The sequence below is a fragment of the Panulirus ornatus genome, chromosome 57, assembly GCF_036320965.1.
Source record: "Panulirus ornatus isolate Po-2019 chromosome 57, ASM3632096v1, whole genome shotgun sequence".
Classification (NCBI taxonomy): Eukaryota; Metazoa; Arthropoda; class Malacostraca; order Decapoda; family Palinuridae; genus Panulirus; species Panulirus ornatus.
The window spans coordinates 14,452,312-14,479,472 of NC_092280.1; the positions used below are offsets into that span (position 1 = coordinate 14,452,312).

The following is a 27,161-nucleotide window of genomic DNA, read 5'->3' on the forward strand; positions in this document are numbered from 1 at the left end:
ATAGAGTTGTGCGCAGGAGGATGGATGTGCTGGAAATGAGATGTTTGAGGACAATGTGTGGTGTGAGGTGGTTTGATCGAGTAAGTAACGTAAGGGTAAGAGAGATGTGTGGAAATAAAAAGAGGGTGGTTGAGAGAGCAGAAGAGGGTGTTTTGAAATGGTTTGGGCACATGGAGAGAATAAGTGAAGAAAGATTGACCAACAGGATATATGTGTCGGAGGTGGAGGGAACGAGGAGAAGTGGGAGACCAAATTGGAGGTGGAAAGATGGAGTGAAAAAGATTTTGTGTGATCGGGGCCTGAACATGCAGGAGGGTGAAAGGAGGGCAAGGAATAGAGTGAATTGGAGCGATGTGGTATACCGGGGTTGACGTGCTGTCAGTGGATTGAATCAGGGCATGTGAAGCATCTGGGGTAAACCATGGAAAGCTGTGTAGGTATGTATATTTGCGTGTGTGGACGTATGTATATACATATGTATGGGGGTGGGTTGGGCCATTTCTTTCGTCTGTTTCCTTGCACTACCTCGCAAACGCGGGAGACAGCGGCAAAAAAAAAAGAAAAAAAAAAATGTAGGTAGGTTGGGCCATTCGTTCGTCTGTTTCATTGTGTTACCTCGCTAACATGGGAGACAGCGACAAAGCAAAATAAACATAAATAAATGAATAAATATCATTCATTTTATTTAACTTTGTCGCTGTCTCCCGCATTAGTGAGGTAGCGCAAGGAAACAGACAAAAGAATGGCCCATCCAACCCACATACACATGTATATACATACACATCCACATGCACATACACATACCTATACATCTCAATGTATACATATATATATATATTTATTTATTTATTTATTCATTTTGCTTTGTCGCTGTCTCCCGCGTTTGTGAGGCAGCACAAGGAAACAGACGAAAGAAATGCCCCAACTCACCCCCATACTCATGTATATACATACACGTCCACACACGCAAATATACATACCTATACATCTCAATGTACACATATATATACACACACAGAAATATACATATATACACATGTACATAATTCATACTGTCTGCCGTTATTTATTCCCATCACCACCTCGCCACACATGGAATAACATCCCCCTCCCCCCTCATGTGTGCGAAGTAGCGCTAGGAAAAGACAACAAAGGCCCCATTCGTTCACACTCAGTCTCTAGCTGTCATGTAATAATGCTCAAAACCACAGCTCCCTTTCCATATCCAGGCCCCACAGAACTTTCCATGGTTTACCCCAGACGCTTCACATGCCCTGATTCAATCTACTGACAGCACGTCAACCCCGGTATACCACATCGATCCAATCCACTCTATTCCTTGCCCGCCTCTCACCCTCCTGCATGTTAAGGCCCCGATCACTCAAAATATTTTTCACTCCATCTTTCCACCTCCAACTTGGTCTCCCACTTCTCGTCGTTCCCTCCACCTCGGACACATATATCCTCTTGGTCAATCTTCCCTCACTCATTCTGTCCATGTGCCCAAACCATTTCAAAACACCCTCTTCTGCTCTCTCAACCATGCTCTTTTTATTTCCACACATCTCTCTTACCCTTACATTACTTACTCGATCAAACCACCTCACACCACACATTGTCCTCAAACATCTCATTTCCAGCACATCCACCCTCCTGCGCACAACTCTATCCATAGCCCACGCCTCGCAACCATACAACATTGTTAGAACCACTATTCCTTCAAACATACCCATTTTTGCTTTCCGAGATAATGTTCTCAACTTCCACACATTCTTCAAGGCTCCCAGGATTTTCGCCCCCTCCCCCTACCCTATGATTCACTTCTGCTTCCATGGTTCCATCCGCTGCCAGATCCACTCCCAGATATCTAAAACACTTTACTTCCTCCAGTTTTTCTCCATTCAAACTTACCTCCCAACTGACTTGTCCCTCAACCCTACTGTACCTAATAACCTTCCTCTTATTCACATTTACTCTTAACTTTCTTCTTTCACACACTTTACCAAACTCAGTCACCAGCTTCTGCAGTTTCTCACATGAATCAGCCACCAGCGCTGTATCATCAGCGAACAACAACTGACTCACTTCCCAAGCTCTCTCATCCACAACAGAGTGCATACTTGCCCCTCTTTCCAAAACTCTTGCATTCACCTCCCTAACAACCCCATCCATAAACAAATTAAACAACCATGGAGACACCACACACCCCTGCCGCAAACCTACATTCACTGAGAACCAATCACTTTCCTCTCTTCCTACACGTACACATGCCTTACATCCTCGATAAAAACTTTTCACTGCTTCTAAAAACTTGCCTCCCACACCATATATTCTTAATACCTTCCACAGAGCATCTCTATCAACTCTATCATATGCCTTCTCCAGATCCATAAATGCTACATACAAATCCATTTGCTTTTCTAAGTATTTCTCACATACATTCTTCAAAGCAAACACCTGATCCACACATCCTCTACCACTTCTGAAACCACACTGCTCTTCCCCAATCTGATGCTCTGTACATGCCTTCACCCTCTCAATCAATACCCTCCCATTTAATTTACCAGGAATACTCAACAAACTTATACCTCTGTAATTTGAGCACTCACTCTTATCCCCTTTGCCTTTGTACAATGGCACTATGCAAGCATTCCGCCAATCCTCAGGCACCTCACCATGAATCATACATACATTAAATAACCTTACCAACCAGTCAACAATACAGTCACCCCCTTTTTTAATAAATTCCACTACAAATACCATCCAAGCCTGCTGCCTTGCAGGCTTTCATCTTCCGCAAAGCTTTTACTACCTTTTCTCTGTTTACCAAATCATTTTCCCTAACCCTCTCACTCTGCACACCACCTCAACCAAAACACCCTATATCTGCCACTCTATCATCAAACACATTCAACAAACCTTCAAAATATTCACTCCATCTCCTTCTCACATCACCACTACTTGTTATCACCTCCCCATTAGCCTCCTTCACTGAAGTTCCCATTTGCTCCCTTGTCTTACCCACTTTATTTACCTCCTTCCAGAGCATCTTTTTATTCTCCCTAAAATCTAATGGTACTCTCTCACCCTAACTCATATACATAAATACACATGTACATAATTCATACCGTAGGCCCTTATTCATTCTCGTCGGCACCCGTCCCCCCTGCATGTGTGTGAGGTAAAACTAGGAAAAGACAACAAAGGCCGCATTCATTCACACTTAGTCTCTAGCTGTCATGTATAATGCACTAAAACCACAGCTCCCTTTCCACATCGAGGCCCACAAAACTTTCCATGGTTTACCCCAGACGCTTCACATGCCTTGGTTCAATCCACTGACAGCGTGTCGATCCCGGTATACCACATCATTCCAATTCACTCCATTCCTTGCACACCTTTCACCCTCCTGAACGTTCAGGAAAAAATTTTACAATTTAAAATTTTGCTTATATTCATACTCATTATACTTTGTCACTGTCTCTCGCATTAACGAGGTAGCACAAGGAAACAGACGAAAGAATGGCCCAACCCACATAAACATGTATGTACATACATATCCACACACGCACATATACATACCTTTACATTTCAACATATACATATATATACATACACAGACATATACATATATACACATGCACATAATTCTTACTTGCTGCCTTTATTCATTCCTGTCACCACCCCGCTGCACATGAAATGACAACCCCCTCCCCCCGCACGCACGCAAGATATCACTAGGAAAAGACAACAAAGGCCACATTCGTTCACACTCAGTCGCTAGCTGTCATGTATAATGCATCGAAACCACAGCTCCATTTCTACATCCAAGCCCTACAAAAATTTCCATGGTTTACCCCAGATGCTTCACATGCCCTGGTTTAATCCACTGACAACATGTCGACCCTGGTATACCATATCGTTCCACTTCACTCTATTCCTTGCAAGCCTTTCACCCTCCTGCATGGTCAGGCGCCGATCACTCAAAATCTTTTTCACTCCATCCTTCCACCTCCAATTTGGCCTCCCATTTCTCCTCATTCCCTCCACCTCTGACACATATATCCTCTTGGTCAATCTTTCCTCACTCATTCTCTCCATGTGACCAAACCATTTCAATACACCCTCTTCTGCTGTCTCAACCACACTTTTTATTACCACACATCTCTCTTACCCTTTCACTACTTATTCGATCAAACCACCTCACACCACATATTGTCCTCAAACATCTCATTTCCAACACATCCACTCTCCTTCGCACAACCCTATCTATAGCCCATGCCTCGAAACCATATTATATAGCTGGAACCACTATTCCTTCAAACATACTGATTTTTGCTTTCCAAGATAATATTCTCTCCTTACACACATTTTCCAGCGCTTTCAGAATTTTCGTCCCCTCCCCCTCCCTGTGCCTCACTTTCGCTTCCATGGTTCCATCAGCTGCCAATTCCACTCCCAGGTATCTAAAACACTTCACTTCCTCCAGTTTTTTTCCATTCAAACTTACCTCCCAATTGACTTGTCCCTTAACCCTACTGTACCTAAAAACCTTGCTCTTATCCACATTTACTCTCAGCTTTCTTCTTTCACACACTTTACCAGACTCACCAGATTCTGCAGTTTCTCACCCGAATCAGCCACCAGCACTGTATCATCAGCGAACAACAACTGACTCACTTCCCAAGCCCTCTCATCCACAACAGACTGCATACTTGCCACTCTCTCTAAAACTCTTGCATTCACCTAGCTAATAACTCCATCCATAAACAAATTAAACAACCATGGAGACATCACGCACCCCTGCCGCAAACTGACATTCACTGAGAACCAATCACTTTCCTCTCTTCCTAATCGTACACATGCTTTGCATCCTCGATAAAAACTTTTCACTGCTTCTAGCAACTAGCCTCCCACACCATATATTCTTAATACCTTCCACTGAGCATCTCCATCAACTCTTAACACATGCCTTCTCCAGATCCATAAATGCTACATACAAATCCATTTGATTTTCTAAGTATTTCTCACATACATTCTTCAAAGCAAACACCTGATCCACACATCCTCTACCACTTCTGAAACCACACTGCTCTTCCCCAATCTGATACATGCCTTCGCCCTCTCAATCAATATCCTCCCATATAATTTCTGAGGAATACTCAACAAACTTATACCTGTGTAGTTTGAACACTCACCTTTATCCACTTTGTGTTTGTACAATGGCACTATTCATGCATTCTGCCAATCCTCAGGCACTTCACCAGGAGTCACACATACATTAAATATCCTTACCAACCAGTCAACAAGACAGTCTCCCCCTTTTTTAATAAATTCAACTGCAATACCATCCAAACCCGCTGCCTTGCTGGCTTTCATCTTCCATAAAGCTTTCACTACCTCTTTTCTGTTTACCAAATCATTCTCCCTAACACTCTCACTTCGCACTCCACCTCGACCAAAACAACCTACATCTGCCAGTCTATCATCTAAAACATTCAAGAAACCTTCAAAATACTCACTCCATCTCCTTTTCACATCACCATTACTTGTTATTACCTCCCCATTTGCCCCGTTCACCTATGTTCCCATTTGTTCCTTGTCTTACGCACTTTATTTACCTCCTTCTAAAACATCTTTTTATTCTCAATAAAATTTAATGATACTCTCTCACCCCAATTCTCATTCACCCTCTTTTTCACCTCTTGCACCTTTCTCTTGACCTCCTGCCTCTTTCTTTTATACATTTCCCAGTCATGAGCACTATTTCCCTGCAAAACTCGTCCAAACGCCTTTCTCTTCTCTTACACTAATAATCTTACTTCTTCATCCCACCACTCACTACCCTTTTTAATCTGCCCACCTCCCACGCTTCTCATGCCACAAGCATCTTTTGAGTAAGCCATCACTACTTCCCATTCCTCCTCCACTCCCCTTATGTCATTTGCTCTCACCTTTTTCCATTCTGCACTCATTATCTCCTAGTACTTCCTCACTCAAGTCTCCTCCCCAAGCTCACTCTCTTCACCCCAACATTCTACTCTTCTTTTCTGAAAACCTTTACAAATCTTCACCTTCACCTCCACAAGATAATGATCAGACATCCCTCCAGTTGCACCTCTCAGCACATTAACATCCAAAAGTCTCTCTTTCACGCGCCTATCAATTAACACGTAATCCAACAACGCTCTCTGGCCATCTCTCCTACTTACATACATATACTTATGTATATCTCTCATTTCAAACCAGGCATTCCCAATCACTAGTCCTTTTTCAGCACACAAATCTACAAGCTCTTCACCATTTCCATTTACAACACTGAACACCCTATGTACACCAATTAATCCCTCAACTGCCACATTATCCCTGGGAATTGGGGAGAAAGAATACTTCCCTGCCATTCCCCATGTGTCGTAGAAGGCGACTAAAGGGGATGGGAGCGGGGGGCTAGAAACCCTCATCTCCTTGTATTTTAACTTTCTAAAAGGGGAAACAGAAGGAGTCACGTGAGGAGTGCTCATCCTCCTCGAAGGCTCAGATTGGGGTGTCTAAATATGTGTGGATGTAACAAAGATGAGAAAAAAGGAGAGATAGGTAGTATGTTCGAGGAAAGGAACCTGGATCTTTTGGCTCTGAGTGAAATGAAGCTCAAGGGTAAAGGGGGAAGAGTGGTTTGGGAATGTTTTGGGAGTAAAGTCAGGGGTTGGTGAGAGGAGAAGAGCAAGGGAAGGAGTAGCGCTACTCCTGAAACAGTTGTGGGAGTACGTGATAGAGAGTAAGAAAGTGAACTCTAGATTGATATGGGTAAAACTGAAAGTGAATGGAGAGAGCTGGGTGATTATTGGTGCCTATGCATCTGGGAATGAGAAGAAAGATCATGAGAGGCAAGTGTTTTGGGAGCAGCTGAATGTGTGTGTTAGGAGTTCTGATGCACAAGAATGGGTTATAGTGATGGGTGATTTGAATGCAAAGGTGACTAATTGAAAAAATGTAATAATAAAATCATTTCAGAGTCCTCAATGTATGTATGACTACAAATTAGTTTCTGCCCCTTATTAGAGGCTAATTTTTTCTACTGACCATGATCATCAACCTTAAAAGTTGCTTTTGACTTCTAGTCTTGCCACCTACTTCAAGGGTGGAATCTTTCAAGGATGTTTATTACAGATATGACAGATTTACATTCCCCTTACACAGATACAAACACAGGCTTTTTTCTTATAATTAATGTCTACTTTGCTGCAATTCTCCACATATTTATGATCCATATTCATACTCTTTCATTTCATGATGATTTCTACAGTACAGAACACAGTAAACTTACATCTGAAATACTACTATCAGGCGTCGAACGATTTTTGCACTTCAGTGTGTTGCACTTGCACTTCAGGCTACAAGCATTTGCATTTTTTCTACAGACACAACGTTTCATGGAACAGTCTCCTTTGCACCCACATTTCATTTCTCCATCACTGTCCCGCTTTGATCCAATTTTTTTTACCTTCTGATGGACACCTTCGTCATCTCCCTCTTCATCAAAGGATCTTGTGCCACGCTATTGGGAAGAGGATGGAAATAAATAAGCTTTTAAATGTTATTAGAATATTTATAGATATATTCATGTAATACATTCAATATTGTACTTATCATTACTTGTATAGCTCTGGTAAGTACCACTTCATACTTGCAGGTGACATACATTCAGTTTTATTACTAGTTCTCTACCAACTCAAGTAATGTGACAATATGAATGACCCCCATACATGTATGTTTATCAATGGATGTATCATAAAAGTAGATGAACAGATTTTATCCATACCTGATACAAGCCTGAGAAACCAATCAGGCAAGAAAAAATTCAGCAAAATACTAATGAAGAATGAATGTCCAGCAGCCATGTTCATGTGGTGAAATGGCAAGGAATTAGCTGGTAGACAGACAACAACCCGAAAGGTATATTACCATGTCCACCCCCAGATATCTAAAACACTTCACTTGCTCTGATTCTTCTCCTTTCAGACTCACATCCCAACTAACTTGTCCCTAAACCCTGCTGGACTTAATAATCTTACTTTTATTCACAGTTACTCTCAACTTTCTCCTTTCACACATGCTTCCAAACTCATGCAACAACTTCTGCAGTTTCTTACTCAAATCAGCCACCATTGCTGTATCATCAGCAAACAACTCTCATCCCCCACAGGCTGTATACTTGCCCCTCTCTCCAAGACTCTTGCATTTACCTCCCTCACCACCCCACATAAACAAATCAAACAACCATGGTGACATCACACACCCCCGCTGCGGACCAACCTTCACTGGGAACCATTTACTCTTCTCTAATCCTACTTATACACATACCTCATAACCTTGATAAAAAACTTTTCACTGCTTCTAAAAGCTTACCTCCTACACTTTATATTCTTAAGACCTTCCACAAAAATGTCTATCAGCCCTATCACATGCAATCTACAGAGCCTTAAATGCTATGTATATATTATTTTTTTTCATACTACTCACTATTTCCCAAGTTAGCAGGGTTACGTTAAGAAACAGAGGACTGAGCCTTTGAGGTAAATTCTCACTTGGCCCCCGGCTCCCTCCCCTTTTAGTCACCTTCTACAAAACACAGGGAATATGTGGGAAGTATTCTTTCTCCCTATCCCCAAGGATAAAATGCTACATATAAATCCATGTTTTCTATGTATTTTTCACACATATTCTTTACAGCAAACACCTAATCCATACATCTTCTTCCACTTCCAAAACCACATTGCTCTTCCCCAATCTGATGCTCTGTACATGCCTTCACTCTATCAATACCCTCCCATAAGACTCAATAAGTATACTCAACAAATTCATACCTCCGTAGTTTGAACAATGATCTTTATCCCCCTTGCCTTTATACAGTGGCGATATACATTCATCATTCAACCAATCCTCAGGCACCTCACCGTGATCCATACACAAACTGAATATCCTTAACAACCAATCAACAACACAGTCATCCCCTTTCTTAATAAAGTCAGCTGCAATACCATCTACCCCAGCAGCCTTGCTGGATTTCATCTTACACAAAGCTTTCACCACCTCTTCTCTCTTCATCAACCCATTCTGCATAACTCTAACTTCACATATCATCCCAACCAAAACACCCTACATCTGCCACTCTATCATCAAATATACTTAACAATCCTTCAAAATACTTACTCCATCTTGTCCTCACTTCATCACTATCTGTTATTACTTCCCCTTTTGCCTCCTTCACCAATGTTCCCATTTGTTCCCTTGTCTTTCACACATTATTTACCGCCTCCCAAAACATCTTATTCTCCCTGAAGTTTAATGATATCCTCTCATTCGAGCTCTCATTTGCCTCTTTTACACACCCCTGCACCTTCCTCTTGAACTCCTGCTGCTTCTTCTCATATATCACCCAATAATTTGTGCTCCTTCCCTGTAACAGCTAAATGCCTCTCTTTTCTTTTTCACGAGCAACTTTACTTCATCTCACCACTCGTAAACTTTTCTAATCTGCCCACTTCCCACTTTCTCATGCTTCTCTTGCACAGGCCATCACTGCTTAGCCAAATATTTCCCATTCCTCACCCACTCCCTTTACTTCATTTGCTCCCACCCTCTGCCATTCTACACTCAATCTCTTCTGGTATTTCTATACATGTCTCCTTTCCAAGCTCACTTACTCTCACCACTTTCTTCTCCCGGACATTGTCTCCTCTTTTCCAAAAACCTCTACAAATCTTCAACCTAGCCTCCACAAGATAGTGATCAGATATCCCACCAGCTGCCCTTCTCAGCACATTTATATCCAAAAGTCTCTCTTCTACAAGCCTAGCCATTAATGCTCTTCTACTCACATAAGTATACTTGTATATCATTTTTTATTATTATACTTTGTCGCTGTCTCCTAAATAGTGAGGTAGCGCAAGGAAACAGACGAAAGAATGGCCCAACCCACCCACATACACATGTATATACATACACGTCCACACACATACATATACATACCAATACATTTCAACGTATACATATATACACAGATATATACATATATACACATGTACTTAATCCATATTTGCTGCCTTTATTCATTCCTGTCGCCACCCCGCCACACATGAAATGACAACCCCCTCCCCCCACATGTGTGCGAGGTAGCGCTAGGAAAAGACAACAAAGGCCACATTCGTTCACACTCAGTCTTTAGCTGTCATGTATAATGCACCAAAACCACAGCTCCTTTTCCACATCCAGGCCCCACACAACTTTCCATGGTTTACCCCAGATGTTTCACATGCCCTGGTTCAATCCATTGACAGCAAGTCAACCCCAGTATACCACATCGTTCCAATTCACTCTATTCCTTGCACGCCTTTCACCTTCCTGCATGTTCAGGCCCCGATCACTCAAAATCTTTTTCACTCAATCCTTCCACCTCCAATTTGGTCTCCCACTTCTCCTCATTCCCTCCACCTCTGACAGATATATCCTCTTAGTCAATCTGTCCTCACTCATTTTCTCTATGTAACCAAACCATTTCAAAACACCCTCTTCTGCTCTCTCAACCACACTCTTTCTATTACCACACATCTCTCTTACCCTTCCATTACTTACTTGGTCAAACCACCTCACACCACATCTCATTTCCAAAACATCCACCCTCCACCGCACATCTCTATCTATAACCCACACCTTGCAACCATATAACATTGTTGGAACCACTATTCCTTCAAACATACCATTTTTGCTCTCCGAGATAATTTTCTCGACTTCCACACATTTTTCAATGCTCCCAGAACTCTAGCCTCCTCCCCCACCCTGTGACTCACTTCTGCTACCATGGTTCCATCAGCTGCCAAATCCACTCCCAGATATCTAAAACACTTCACTTCCTCCATTTTTTTCCATTCAAACTTACGTCCCAACTGACGTGTCCCTCAACCCTACTGTACCAAATAACCTTGCTCTTATTCACATTTACTCTCAGCTTTCTTCTTCCACACACCCTACCAAATTCAGTCACCAGCTTCTGCAGTTTCTCACCCGAATCAGCCACCAGCGCTGTCATCAGCGAACAACAGATGACTCACTTCCCAAGCCCTCTCATCCACAAGACTGTATACTTGCCCCTCTCTCCAAAACTCTTGCATTCATCTCCCTAACATCCCCATCCATAAACAAATTAAACAACCATGGAGATATCACGCAACCCTGCCGCAAACCAACATTCACTGAGAACCAATCACTTTCCTCTCTTCCTACTCGTACACATGCCTTACATCCTCAATAAAAACTTTTCACTGCTTCTAGCAACTTGCCTTCCACACCATGTATTCTTAATACCTTCCACATAGCATCTCTATCAACTCTGTCATATGCCTTCTCCAGATCCATAAATGCTACATACAAATCCTTTGCTTTTCTAAGTATTTCTCACATACATTCTTCAAAGCAAACACCTGATCCACACATCCTCTACCACTTCTGAAACCACACTGCTCTTCCCCAACCTAATGCTCTGTAAATGCTTTCACCCTCTCAATCAATACCCTCCCATATAATTTACCAGGAATACTTAACAAACTTATACCTCTGTAATTTGAGCACACACCTTTATCCCCCTTGCCTTTGTACAGTGGCACTATGCAAGCATTCCGCTAATCCTCAGGCACCTCACCATGAGTCATAAATACATTAAATAACTTTACCAACCGGTCAACAATACAGTCACCCCCTTTTTCAATAAATTCCACTGCAATACCATCCAAACCCGCTGCCTTGTCGGCTTTCATCTTACGCAAAGCTTTTACTACTTCTGTGTTTACAAAATCATTCTCCCTAACTCTCTCACTTCGCACTCCACCTCAACCAAAACACCCTATATTTGCCACTCTATCATATTACACATTCAACAAACCTTCAAAATACTCACTCCATCTTCTCACATCACCGCTACTTGTTGTTACCTCCCAATTAGCCCCCTTCATCGATGTTCCCATTTGTTCTCTTTTCTTATGCACTTTATTTACCTCATTCCAAAAAATCTTTTATTCTCCCTAAAATTTAATGATACTCTCTCACCCCAACTCTCACCCACATTTTCACCTCTTGGACCTTTCTCTTGACCTCCTGCCTCTTTCTTTAATACATCACCCAGTCATTTGCACTATTTCCCTGCAAAAATCGTCCAAATACCTCTCTCTTCTCTTTCACTAAAACTTACTTCTTCATCCCACCACTCACTACCCTTTCTAATCTGCCCACCTCCCACGCTTCTCATGCCACAAGCATCTTTTGCACAAGCCATCACTGCTTCCCTAAATACATCCCATTCCTCCCCCACTCCCCTTACGTCCTTTGCTCTCACCTTTTTCCATTCTAAACTCAGTCTCTCAATTCTAAACTCAGTCTCTCCTGGTACTTCCTCACACAAGTCTCCTTCCCAAGCTCACTTACTCTCACCACTCTTTTCACCCCAACATTCTCTCTTCTTTTCTGAAAACCTCTACAAATCTTCACCTTCACCTCCACAAGATAATAATCATACATCCCTCCAGTTGCAACTCTCAGCACATTAACATCCAAAAGTCTCTCTTTCACGCAGCTATCAATTAACACGTAATCCAGTAACGCTCTCTGGCCATCTCTCCTACTTACATATGGACACCTATGTATATCTCTCTTCTTAAACTAGGTATTCCCAATCACCAGTCCTTTTTCAGCACACAAACCTACAAGCTCTTCTCAATTTCCATTTACAACACTGAACACTCCATGTACATCAATTATTCCCTCAAGTGCCACATTACTCACCTTTGCATTCTAATCACCCATCACTATAACCCGGTCTTGTGAATCAAAACTACTAACATACACACACTCAGCTGTTCCTAAAACACTTGCCTCTCATGATCTTTCTTCTCATGCCTAGGTGCATAGGCAGCAATAATCACCCACCTCTCTCCATCAACTTTCAGTTTTACCCATATCAATCTAGAGTTTACTTTTTCACACTCTATCACATACTCCCACCACTCCAGTTTCAGGAGTAGTGCTACTCTTTCCCTTGCTCTTGTCCTCTCACCAACCCCTGACTTCACTCCCAAAACATTCCCAAACCACTCTTCCCCTTACCCTTGAGCTTCGTTTCACTCTGAGCCAAAACATCCAGGTTCCTTTCCTCAAACATACTACCTATCTCTCCTTTTTTCTCATCTTGGTTACATCCACACACATTTAGACACCCAAATCTGAGCCTTCAAGGAGGATGAGCACTCCCCACGTGACTCCTTTTTAAGCCAGGTATTCCTAATCACCTGTCATTTTTCAGCACACAACTCCACAAGCTCTTCACCATTTTGATTCTTAACGCTGAATACCCCATGCGCACTTATCATACCCTCAACTGCCACATTACTTACCTTTCATTTAAACAATTCATCACTAATACCCAGTCTTGAGCACCAAAACTGCTGAAACACTCATTCAACTGCTCCCAAAACACTTGCCTCTCATGATCTTTCTTCTCATGGCCTGGTGTATACACACCAATTATCACATATCTCTCACCATCCACTTTCAGTTTTACCCACCTCAATCTAGAATTTACTTTCTTACGCACTATCACACCCTCACAACTCCTGCTTCAGGTGTAGTGCGACCCCTTGTTTAGCTCGTCCTCTTACCAACCCGACTTTACTTCCTAGACATTTCCAAACCACTCTTACCCTTTACCCTTGAGCTTCATTTCATTCAGGGTCAGATCATCCAGGTTTCTTTCCTTAAACATGTTACCCATCTCTCCTCTCTTCTCATCTTAGTTACATCCACACACATTCAGACACCCTTCAAGGAGGATAAGCACTCCCCGAATGACTCCTTTGTTTCCTCTTAGAAATCTAAATATAAGAAAGGGAGGGTTTCCAGCCCTCTGTTCACACCCCCATTTAGCTACCTTTTACAACATGCAGGGAATATGAAGGTAGAGTTCTTTTTCCACCACCCATCGAGTAAGTAATGAAATGGTAAGAGATGTGTGTTAATAAAAAGTGTGGTTGAGAGAGCAGAAGAAACAAAGAGATAAATATAGGTAAATCACAAACTTACATTGAGCTGTCTGATTCTTCTGAATAATGGAGTATTACGCCAATCAGGATCATCATTTTTCAGATTTTCCTCGTTTTCTTCATCATCAGAATCACTGCTCATTTCTTCAATAACTTCCACCTTTGAAGGGGATTTGGGTTTGAGATATGTACGACGACGATCATGAAGTGAAATACCAGGCATAAGAGGAACCTGGAAAAAAAAAATACTTACAATCATCTTTGAAAAAAGAAAACAAGTCTATCAAACAGCTTAAATCGTACAATTAAGTATCTCTTTGACCCCTGAGGCTGATTTTCAACTCTTTCTGACTAACTTAATGAAGCAGGTGAAGCAATTAAGGGTAGATAAAATGAGAATGATAATAATAATAATAACAATAATAATAACAATAATACTTACCACGCATTCCCCACGTGTTGTAGAATGCGACTAAAGGGGGACGGGAGTGGGGGGCTAGAAACCCTCCCCTCTTTCTATTTTAACTTTCTAAAAGGGGAACCAGAACAACGAGTCACGCGGGGAGTGCTCATCCTCCTCGAAGGCTCAGATTGGGGTGTCTAAATGTGTGTGGATGTAACCAAGATGAGAAAAAAGGAGAGATAGGTAGCATGTTTGAGGAAAGGAACCTGGATGTTTTGGCTCTGAGTGAAACAAAGCTCAAGGGTAAAGGGGAAGAGTGGTTTGGGAATGTCTTGAGAGTAAAATCAGGGGTTGGTGAGTAGCACTACTCCTGAAACAGGAGTTATGGAAGTATGTGATAGAGCGTAAGAAAGTAAACTCTAGATTGATATGGGTAAAACTGAAAGTAGATGGGGAGAAATGGGTGATTATTGGTGCCTATGCACCAGGTCATGAGAAGAAAGATCATGAGAGGCAAGTGTTTTGGGAGCAGCTGAGTGAATGTGTTGGCAATTTTGATGCACGAGACCGGGTTATAGTGATGGGTGATTTGAATGCAAAGGTGAGTAATGTGGTGGTTGAGGGTATAACTGGTGTACATGGGGTATTCAGTGTTGTAAATGGAAATGGTGAAGAGCTTGTAGATTTGTGTACTGAAAAAGGATTGGCGATTGGGAATACCTGGCTTAAAAAAAAAGATATACATAAGTATAAGTATGTAAGTAAGAGAGATGGCCAGAGAGCATTACTGGATTATGTGTTGATTGATAAGTGAGTGAAAGAGAGACTTTTGGATGTTAATGTGTGGAGAGGGGCAACTGGAGGGATGTCCGATCATTATCTTATGGAGGCAAAGGTGAAGATTTGCAGAGGTTTTCAGAGAAGAAGAGAGAATGGTGGGGTGAAGAGAGTGGTGAGAGTAAGTGAGCTTGGAAAGGAGACTTGTGTGAAGAAGTACTAGGAGAGATTGAGTGTAGAATGGAAAAAAGTGAGAGCAAATAAGTGGAGGAGGAATGGGATGTATTTAGGGAAGCAGTGATGGCTTGTGCAAAAGATGCCTGTGGCATGAGAAAGGTGGGAGGAGGGCAGATTCGAAGGGATTGTGAGTGGTGGGATGAAGATTGTCAGTGTAAGAGAGGAGAGAGGCATTTGGATGATTTTTGCAGGGAAATAGTGCAAATGGCTGGGAGATGTATAAAAGAAAGAGGCAGGGGATCAAGAGAAAGGTGTAGAGTGAAAAAGAGGACAAATGAGTGTAGGGGTGAGAGAGTATCATTCAATTTTTGGGAGAATAAGATGTTTTGTAAGGAGGTAAATAAAGGGTGTAAGAAAAGAGAACAAATGGGAACATTGGTGAAGGGGGCTAATGGGGAGGTAATAACAAGAAGTGGTGAAGTGAGGAGATGGAGTGAATAATTTGAAGATTTGTTGAATGTGTTTGATGATAGAGTGGCAAATATAGGGTATTTTGGTCAAGGTGGTCTGCAAAAGTGAGAAGGTCAGGGAGAACGGTTTGGTAAACAAATAAGAAGTACTGAAAGCTTTGCGGAAGATGAAAGCCGGCAAGGCACCGAGTTTGGACGGTATTGCAGTGAAATTTATCAAAAAAGGGGTGACTGTGTTGTTGACTGGTTGGTGAGGATATTCAATATATGTATGGTGCATGGTGAAGTGCCTGAGGATTGGCGAAATGCATGCATAGTGCCATTGTACAAAGGCAAAGGGGATAAAGGTGAGTGTTCAAATTACAGAGGTATAAGTTTGTTGAGTATTCCTGGGAAATTATATGGGAGGGTATTGATTGAGAGGGTGAAGGCATGCACAGAGCATCAGATTGGGGAAGAGCAGTGTGGTTTCAGAAGTGGTAGAGGATGTGTGGATCAAGTGTTTGCTTTGAAGAATGTATGTGTGAAGTACTTAGAAAAATAAATGGATTTGTATGTACCATATATGGATCTGGAGAAGGCATATGACAGAGTTGATAGAGATGCTCTGTGGAAGGTATTAAGAATATATGGTGTGAGAAGCAAGTTGCTAGGAGCAGTGAAAAGTTTTTATCGAGGATGTAAGGTATGTGTACGAGAAGGAAGAGAGGAAAGTGATTGGTTCCCAGTGAATGTCAGTTTGCGGCAGGGGTGCGTGATGTCTCCATGGTTGTTAGATTTATTTATGGATGGGGTTGTTAGGGAGGTGAATGCAAGAGTTTTGGAGAGAGGGGCAAGTATGCAGTCTGTTGTGGATGAGAGGGCTTGGGAAGTGAGGCAGTTGTTGTTTGCTGATGACAGCGCTGGTGGCTCATTCGGGTGAGAAACTGCAGAAGCTGGTGACTGAGTTTGGTAAAGTGTGTGAAAGAAGAAAGCTGAGAGTAAATGTGAATAAGAGCAAGGTTATTAGGTTCAGTAGGGTTGAGGGACAAGTCAACTGGGAGGTAAGTTTGAATGGAGAAAAACTGGAGGAAGTGAAGTGTTATAGATATCTGGGAGTGTATCTGGCAGCAGATGGAACCATGGAAGGAGAAGTGAGTCACAGGGTGGGGGAGGGGGTGAAGGTTCTGGGAGTGTTGAAGAATGCGTGGAAGACGAGAACATTATCTCGGAGAGCAAAAATGGGTATGTTTGAAGGAATAGTGGTTCCAACAATGTTATATGTTTGCAAGGCGTGGCTATAGATAGGGATATGCGGAAGAGGGTGGATGTGTTGGAAATGAAAAGTTTGAGGACAATATGTGGTGTGAGGTGGTTTGATCGAGTAAGTAATAATAGGGTAAGAGAGATTTGTGGTAATAAAAAGAGTGTGGTTGAGAGAGCAGAAGAGGGTGTTTTGAAATGGTTTGGTCACATGGAGAGAATGAGTGAGGAAAGATTGACAAAGGGGATATATGTGTCAGAGGAGGAGGGAATGAGGAGAAGTGGGAGACCAAATTGGAGGTGGAAAGAGTGAAAAAGATTTTGAGTGATCGGGGCCTGAACATGCAGGAGGGTGAAAGGCATGCAAGGAACAGAGTGAATTGGAACGATGTGGTATACCAGGGTCGACGTGCTGTCAATGGATTGAACCAGGGCATGTGAAGCATCTGGGGTAAACCATGGAAATTCTGTGGGGCCTGGATGTGGAAAGGGAGCCGTGGTTTCGGTGCATTATACATGACAGCTAGAGACTGAGTGTGAACGAATGTGGCCTTTGTTATCTTTTCCTATCGCAACCTTGCGCCCATGCGGGGGAAGGGGGTTGTTATTTCATGTGTGGCAGGGTGGCAACAGGAATGAATAAGGGCAGACAGTATGAATTATGTACATGTGCATATATGTATATGCCTGTTTGTGTATATATATGTATACGCTGAGATGTATAGGTATGTATATGCGAGTGTGTGGACATGTATTTATATACATGTGTATGTGGGTGGCTTTGGGCCATTCTTTCATCTGTTTCCTTGACCTACCTCGCTAACGCGGGAGATAGTGACAAAGTATGATAAATAAATAAATATATATATGTATGTATACGTTGAAATGTATAGGTATGTACATGTGTGTATGTGGGTGGGTTGGGCCATTCTTTCGTCTGTTTCCTTGCGCTACCTCACTAACACGGGAGACAGCAACAAAGTATAATAATAAATAAATAAAATAATAATAACATTAATCAAGGAATGTGAAGCATCTTGGGTCTGTGGGGCTTGGATGTGGATGGGGAGCTGTGGTTTCAGTGCAATACACATGTCAGCTAGAGACTGAGAGTGAATGAATGTGGCCGTTTCGTCTGTATTCCTGGCGCTGCCTTGCTGAAGCAGGGGATAGCAATGCTGTTTTCCTGTGGGGAGGAGAAGCGACAGGGATGGATGAAGGCAAGCGAGTATGAATATGTACATGTGTATATATGTAATGTCTGCATAGGCGTATGTATATGTTGATATGTATATGTGTATATGTGGGCACTTATGTATAAATATGTTTATGAGTGGATGAGCTATTCTTCATCTGTTTCCTGGTACTACCTTGCTGACACAGGAAACAGCGATTATGTATAATAAATAAATATAGAATAATAATAAAAAAAATAAGAACAATAATGAAAAAAATACTTGATCAGAGCTTCCCATGTTAGCAAGGTAGTGCCAGGAACAGGCATAGAGAGGCTGCATATGCTCACATTCATTCTCTAACAGTCATGTATAATGCTCTAGAACCACAGCTCCCTATCAACAACCAGGCACCACTAACCTTTCCATGGTTTCCCTCAGCCATTTCATATGCCCTGGTTCAGTCCACATGAAGCACATTGGCCTCTATATACCACATCCTTCCAATTCACTCTATCCAGTGCAGGCCTTTCACCTTCCTGTATGGTGAGGCCCCAATCACTCAAGATCTTTTTCACTCCATCCTTCCATCTCCACTTTGGTCTATCAACTCGCCTTGTTCCCTGCACTTCTGACCTTTCATACTATTCACCATTTCCCACGTTAGTGAGGTAGCTTTAAGAACAAAGGACTGTGCCTTTGAGGGAATATCCTCACCTGGCCCCCCTTCTCTGTTACTTCTTTTGGAAAATAATAAAAAACGAGGGGGAGGATTTCCAGCCCCCTGCTCCCTCAACTTTTAGTCACCTTCTACAACACGCAGGGAATACGTGGGAAGTATTCTTTCTACCCTATATATATATATATATATATATATATATATATATATTCTTTTTTTCTTTTCATACTATTCGCCATTTCCTGCGATAGCGAGGTAGCGTTAAGAACAGAGGACTGGGCCTTTGAGGGAATATCCTCACCTGGCCCCCTTCTCTGTTCCTTCTTTTGGAAAATTAAAAAAAAACGAGAGGGGAGGATTTCCAGCCCCCCGCTCCCTTCCCTTTTAGTCGCCTTCTACGACACGCAGGGAATACGTGGGAAGTATTCTTTCTCCCCTATATTTTTTTTTTTTTTTTTTGCTTTGTCGCTGTCTCCCGCGTTTGCGAGGTAGAGCAAGGAAACAGACGATAGAAATGGCCTAACCCACCCCCATACACATGCCTTGATTCAATCCACTGACAGCACGTCAACCCCGGTATACCACATCGCTCCAATTCACTCTATTCTTTGCCCTCCTTTCACCCTCCTGCATGTTCAGGCCCCGATCACACAAAATCTTTTTCACTCCATCTTTCCACCTCCAATTTGGTCTCCCTCTTCTCCTTGTTCCCTCCACCTCCGACACATATATCCTCTTGGTCAATCTTTCCTCACTCATCCTCTCCATGTGCCCAAACCACTTCAAAACACCCTCTTCTGCTCTCTCAACCACGCTCTTTTTATTTCCACACATCTCTCTTACCCTTACGTTACTTACTCGATCAAACCACCTCACACTACACATTGTCCTCAAACATCTCATTTCCAGCATATCCATCCTCCTGCGCACAACTCTATCCATAGTCCACGCCTCGCAACCATACAACATTGTTGGAACCACTATTCCTTCAAACATACCCATTTTTGCTTTCCGAGATAATGTTCTCAACTTCCACACATTCTTCAAGGCTCCCAGAATTTTCGCCCCCTCCCCCACCCTATGATCCACTTCCGCTTCCATGTTTCCATCCGCTGCCAGATCCACTCCCAGATATCTAAAACACTTCACTTCCTCCAGTTTTTCTCCATTCAAACTCACCTCCCAATTGACTTGACCCTCAACCCTACTGTACCTAATAACCTTGCTCTTATTCACATTTACTCTTAACTTTCTTCTTTCACACACTTTACCAAACTCAGTCACCAGCTTCTGCAGTTTTTCACATGAATCAGCCACCAGCGCTGTATCATCAGCGAACAACAACTGACTCACTTCCCAAGCTCTCTCATCCCCAACAGACTTCATCCTTGCCCCTCTATATATATATATATATATATATATATATATATTTTTTTTTTTTAATACTTTGTCGCTGTCTCCCGCGTTTGCGAGGTAGCGCAAGGAAACAGACGAAAGAAATGGCCCAACCCCCCCCATACACATGTATATACATACGTCCACACACGCAAATATACATACCTACACAGCTTTCCATGGTTTACCCCAGACGCTTCACATGCCTTGATTCAATCCACTGACCGCACGTCAACCCCGGTATACCACATCGCTCCAATTCACTCTATTCCTTGCCCTCCTTTCACCCTCCTGCATGTTCAGGCCCCGATCACACAAAATCTTTTTCACTCCATCTTTCCACCTCCAATTTGGTCTCCCTTTTCTCCTTGCTCCCTCCACCTCCGACACATATATCCTCTTGGTCAATCTTTCCTCACTCATCCTCTCCATGTGCCCAAACCACTTCAAAACACCCTCTTCTGCTCTCTCAACCACGCTCTTTTTATTTCCACACATCTCTCTTACCCTTACGTTACTCACTCGCTCAAACCACCTCACACCACACATTGTCCTCAAACATCTCATTTCCAGCACATCCATCCTCCTGCGCACAACTCTATCCATAGCCCACGCCTCGCAACCATACAACATTGTTGGAACCACTATTCCTTCAAACATACCCATTTTTGCTTTCCGAGATAATGTTCTCGACTTCCACACATTCTTCAAGGCCCCCAGAATTTTCGCCCCCTCCCCCACCCTATGATCCACTTCCGCTTCCATGGTTCCATCCGCTGCCAGATCCACTCCCAGATATCTAAAACACTTCACTTCCTCCAGTTTTTCTCCATTCAAACTCACCTCCCAATTGACTTGACCCTCAACCCTACTGTACCTAATAACCTTGCTCTTTTTCACATTTACTCTTAACTTTCTTCTTCCACACACTTTACCAAACTCAGTCACCAGCTTCTGCAGTTTTTCACATGAATCAGCCACCAGCGCTGTATCATCAGCGAACAACAACTGACTCGCTTCCCAAGCTCTCTCATCCCCAACAGACTTCATACTTGCCCCTCTTTCCAAAACTCTTGCATTTACCTCCCTAACAACGCCATCCATAAACAAATTAAACAGCCATGGAGACATCACACACCCCTGCCGCAAACCTACATTCACTGAGAACCAATCACTTTCCTCTCTTCCTACACGTACACATGCCTTACATCCTCGATAAAAACTTTTCACTGCTTCTAACAACTTTCCTCCCACACCATATATTCTTAATACCTTCCACAGAGCATCTCTATCAACTCTATCATATGCCTTCTCCAGATCCATAAATGCTACATACAAATCCATTTGCTTTTCTAAGTATTTCTCACATACATTCTTCAAAGCAAACACCTGATCCACACATCCTCTACCACTTCTGAAACCACACTGCTCTTCCCCAATCTGATGCTCTGTACATGCCTTCACCCTCTCAATCAATACCCTCCCATATAATTTACCAGGAATACTCAACAAACTTATACCTCTGTAATTTGAGCACTCACTCTTATCCCCTTTGCCTTTGTACAATGGCACTATGCACGCATTCCGCCAATCCTCAGGCATCTCACCATGAGTCATACATACATTAAATAACCTTACCAACCAGTCAACAATACAGTCACCCCCTTTTTTAATAAATTCCACTGCAATACCATCCAAACCTGCTGCCTTGCCGGCTTTCATCTTCCGCAAAGCTTTCACTACCTCTTCTCTGTTTACCAAATCATTTTCCCTAACCCTCTCACTTTGCACACCACCTCGACCAAAACACCCTATATCTGCCACTCTATCATCAAACACATTCAACAAACCTTCAAAATACTCACTCCATCTCCTTCTCATATCACCACTACTTGTTATCACCTCCCCATTTGCGCCCTTCACTGAAGTTCCCATTTGCTCCCTTGTCTTACGCACTTTATTTACCTCCTTCCAGAACATCTTTTTATTCTCCCTAAAATTTAATGATACTCTCTCACCCCAACTCTCATTTGCCCTTTTTTCACCTCTTGCACCTTTCTCTTGACCTCCTGTCTCTTTCTTTTATACATCTCCCACTCAATTGCACTTTTTCCCTGCAAAAATATATATATATATATATATATATATATATATATATATATATATATATATATATATATACAGTTGTGCGCACGAGGGTGGATGTGCGGGAAATGAGATGTTTGAGGATAATGTGTGGTGTGAGGAGGCTTGATCGAGTGGGTAATGTGAGGGTGAGAGAGATGTGTGGAAATAAAAAGACTGTGGTTGAGAGAGCGGGGGAGGGTGTTTTGAAATGGTTTGGCCACATGGAGAGAATGAGTGAGGAAAGATTGGCCAAGAGGATATATGTGTCAGAGGTGGAGGGAACGAGGAGAAGTGGGAGACCAGATTGGAGGTGGAAAGATGGAGTGAAAAAGATTTTGAGTGATCGGGGCCTGAACATGCAGGAGGGTGAAAGGCATGCAAGGAATAGAGTGAAATGGAACGACGTGGTATACCGGGGCCTGTGAAGTGTCTGGGGTAAGCCAAGGAAAGTTGTGTGGGGCCTGGATGTGGAAAGGGAGCTGTGGTTTCGGTGCATTATTACATGACAGCTAAAGACTGAGTGTGAACGAATGGGGCCTTTGGTGTATTTTCCTAGCGCTACCTCGCACATATGAGGGGGAGGGGGTTGTTATTCCATGTGTGGCGAGGTGGTGATGGGAACAAATAAAGGCAGACAGTATGAATTATGTACAGGTGTATATATGTATATGTCTGTGTGTGTATATATATGTGTACATTGAGATGTATAGGTATGTATATTTGCGTGTGTGGACGTGTATGTATATAAATGTGTATGTGGGCAGGTTGGGCCATTCTTTCGTTTGTTTCCTTGCGCTACCTCGCTAACGCGGGAGACAGTGACAAAGCAAAATAAATATACATAAGTATACTTATATAAGTAGTAGAGATGGCCAGAGAGCGTTATTGGATTACGTGTTAATTGATAGGCACGCAAAAGAGAGACTTTTGGAAGTTAATGTGTTGAGAGGTGCAACTGGAGGGATGTCTGATCATTACCTTGTGGACGCGAAGGTGAAGATCTGTAGAGGTTTTCAGAGAAGAGAGAATGTTGGGGTGAAGAGTGGTGAGAGTAAGTGAGCTTGGGAAGGAGACTTGTGTGAGGAAGTACCAGGAGAGACTGAGTAGAGAATGGAAAAAGGTGAGAACAAAGGATGTAAGGGGAGTGGGGGAGGAATGGGATGTATTTAAGGAAGCAGTGATGGCTTGTGCAAAAGATGCTTGTGGCATGAGAACCATGGGAGGTGGGTAGATTAGAAAAGGTAGTGAGTGGTGGGATGAAGAAGTAAGATTATTAGTGAAAGAGAAGAGAGAGGCATTTGGATGATTTTTGCAGGGAAATAATGCAAATGACTGGAAGATGAATAAAAGAAAGAGGCAGGAGGTCAAGAGAAAGGTGCAACAAGTAAAAAGACGACATATGAGAGTTGGGGCGAGAGAGTATTACTAAATCTTAAAGAGAATAAAAAGATATTTTGGAAGGAGGTAAATAAAGTGCATAAGACAAGGGAACAAATGGGAACTTCAGTGAAGAGGGATAACGGGGAGGTGATAACAAGTAGTGGTGATGTGAGGAGATGGAGTTAGTATTTTGAAGGTTTGTTGAATGTGTTTGATAATAGAGTGGGAGATATAGGATGTTTTGGTCGAGGTGGTGTGCAAAGTGAGAGGGTTAGGGAGAATGGTTTGGTAAACAGAGATGAGGTAGTAAAAGCTTTGTGGAAGATGAAAGCCAGCAAGGCAACAGGTTTGGATGGTATTGCAGTGGAATTTATTGAAAAAGGGGGAGACTGTATGGTTGACTGGTTGGTAAGGTTATCTAATGTACGTATAACTCAAAAAGAAGTGCCTCGATTGGTGGACTGCTTCCATAGTGCCATTGAACAAAGGCAAAGGGGATAAAAGTGAGTGCTCAAATTACAGAGGTATAAGTTTGTTGAGAATTCCTGGGATATTATTTATTATTTTATTCATTTATTCATTTTCCTTTGTCGCTGTCTCCCGCATTAGCGAGGTAGCACAAGGAAACAACCGAAAGAATGGCCCAACCCACCCCCATACACATGTATATACATACAAGTCCACACACGCAAATATACATACCTATACATCTCAACATATACATATATATACACACACAGACATATACATCGTTCCAATTCACTCTATTCCTTGCACGTCTTTCACCCTCCTGCATGTTCAGGCCCCGATCACTCAAAATCTTTTTCATTCCATCTTTCCACCTCCAATCTGGTCTCCCACTTATCCTCGTTCCCTCCACCTCTGACACGTATATCCTCTTGGTCAATCTTTCCTCACTCATTCTCTCCATGTGACCAAACCATTTCAAAACACCCTATTCTGCTCTCTCAACCACACACTTTTTATTACCACACATCCCTCTTACCCTATTATTACTTACTCGATCAAACCACCTCACACCACATATTGTCCTCAAACATCTCATTTCCAGCACATCCACCCTCCTGCGCACAACTCTATCCATAGCCCACACCTCGCAACCATACAACATTGTTGGAACCCCTATTCCTTCAAACATACCCATTTTTGCTTTCCGAGATAATGTTCTCGACTTCCACACATTCTTCAAGACGCCCAGAATTTTCGCCCCCTCCCCCACCCTATGATTCACTTTCGCTTCCATGGTTCCATCTGCTGCCAAATCCACTCCCAGATATCTAAAACACTTCACTTCCTCCAGTTTTCCTCCATTCAAACTTACCTCCCAATTGACTTGACCCTCAACCCTACTGTACCTAATAACCTTGCTCTTATTCACATTTACTCTCAATTTTCTTCTTTCACACACTTTACCAAACTCAGTCACAAGCTTCTGCAGTTTCTCACATGAATCAGCCACCAGTGCTGTATCATCAGCGAACAACAACTGACTCACTTCCCAAGCTCTCTCAACCACAACAGACTACATACTTGCCCCTCTTTCCAAAACTTTTGCATTCACCTCCCTAAAAACCCCATCCATAAACAAATTAAACAACCATGGAGACATCACACACCCCTGCCACAAACCTACATTCACTGAGATCCAATCACTTTCCTCTCTTCCTACACGTACACATGCCTTACATCCTCGATAAAAACTTTTCACTGCTTCTAACAACTTGCCTCCCACACCATATATTCTTCATACCTTCCACAGAGCATCTCTATCCAATCTATCATATGCCTTCTACAGATCCATAAATGCTACATACAAATCCATTTGCTTTTCTAAGTATTTCTCACATACATTCTTCAAAGCAAACACCTGATCCACACATCCTCTACCACTTCTGAAACCATACTGCTCTTCCCCAATCTGATGCTCTGTACATGCCTTCACCCTCTCAATCAATACCCTCCCATATAATTTACCAGGAATACTCAACAAACTTATACCTCTGTAATTTGAGCACTCACCTTAGTCCCATTCGCCTTTGTGCAATGGCACTATACAAGCATTCCGCCAATCCTCAGGCACCTCACCATGAGTCATACATACATTAAATAACCTTACCAACTAGTCAACAATACAGTCAACACCTTTTTTAGTAAATTCCACTGCAATACCACCCACACCCGCTGCCTTGCCGGCTTTCATCTTCTGCAAAGTTTTTACTACCTCTTCTCTGTTTACCAAATCATTTTCCCTAACCCTCTCACTTTGCACACCACCTCGACCAAAACACCCCATATCTGCCACTCTATCATCAAACACATTCAACAAACCTTCAAAATACTCACTCCATCTCCTTCTCACATCACCACTACTTGTTATCACCTCCCCATTAGCCCCCTTCACTGATGTTCCCATTTGTTCCCTTGTCTTACGCACTTTATTTACCTCCTTCCAAAACATCTTTTTATTCTCCCTAAAATTTAATGATACTCTCTCACCCCAACTCTCATTTGCCCTCTTTTTCACCTCTTGCACCTTTCTCTTGCCCTCCTCCCTCTTTCTTTTATACATCTCCCACTCATTTGCATTATTTCCCTGCAACAATTGTCCAAATGCCTCTCTCTTCTCTTTCACTAATAATCTTATTTCTTCATCCCACCACTCACTACCCTTTCTAATCTGCCCACCTCCCACACTTTTCATGCCACAAGCATCTTTTGCGCAAGCCATCACTGCTTCCCTAAATACATCCAATTCCTCCTCCACTCTCCTTACCTCCTTTGTTCTCAACTTTTTACATTCTATACTCAGTCTCTCCTGGTACTTCCTCCCACAAGTCTCCTTCCCAAGCTCACTTACTCTCACCACTTTCTTCACCCCAACATTCTCTCTTCTTTTCTGAAAACCTCTACAAATCTTCACCTTCGCCTCAGCACATTAACATCCAAAAGTCTCTTTTTCGCATGCCTATTAACTAACACATAATTCAATAACGCTCTCTGGCTAACTCTCCTACTTACATACATATACTTATGTATGTCCCTCTTTTTAAACCAGGTATTCCCAAGCACCAGTCTTTTTTCAGCACATAAATCTACAAGCTCTTCACCATTTCCATTTACAATACTGAACACACCATGTATACCAATTATTCCCTCAACTGCCACATTACTCCCCTTTGCATTCAAATCACCCATCACTATAACCTGGTCTCGTGCATCAAAAGCACTAAC

At 42.4% G+C, this 27,161-nt stretch overlaps 1 protein-coding gene across 1 annotated transcript in view; it reads right to left on the reverse strand.

Annotated features, from left to right (window-relative positions):
* The window catches only part of LOC139766183 (chromosome-associated kinesin KIF4-like), a 296,752-nt gene that overhangs the window by 13,233 nt on the left and 256,358 nt on the right, over positions 1-27,161 (reverse strand). The window contains exons 22-23 of the mRNA XM_071694453.1: positions 14,125-14,316; positions 7,325-7,555 (exon numbers count right to left, since the gene is read on the reverse strand). Coding sequence (XP_071550554.1) covers positions 7,325-7,555; positions 14,125-14,316 — 423 coding nt within the window. The remainder of the gene's footprint in view (positions 1-7,324; positions 7,556-14,124; positions 14,317-27,161) is intronic.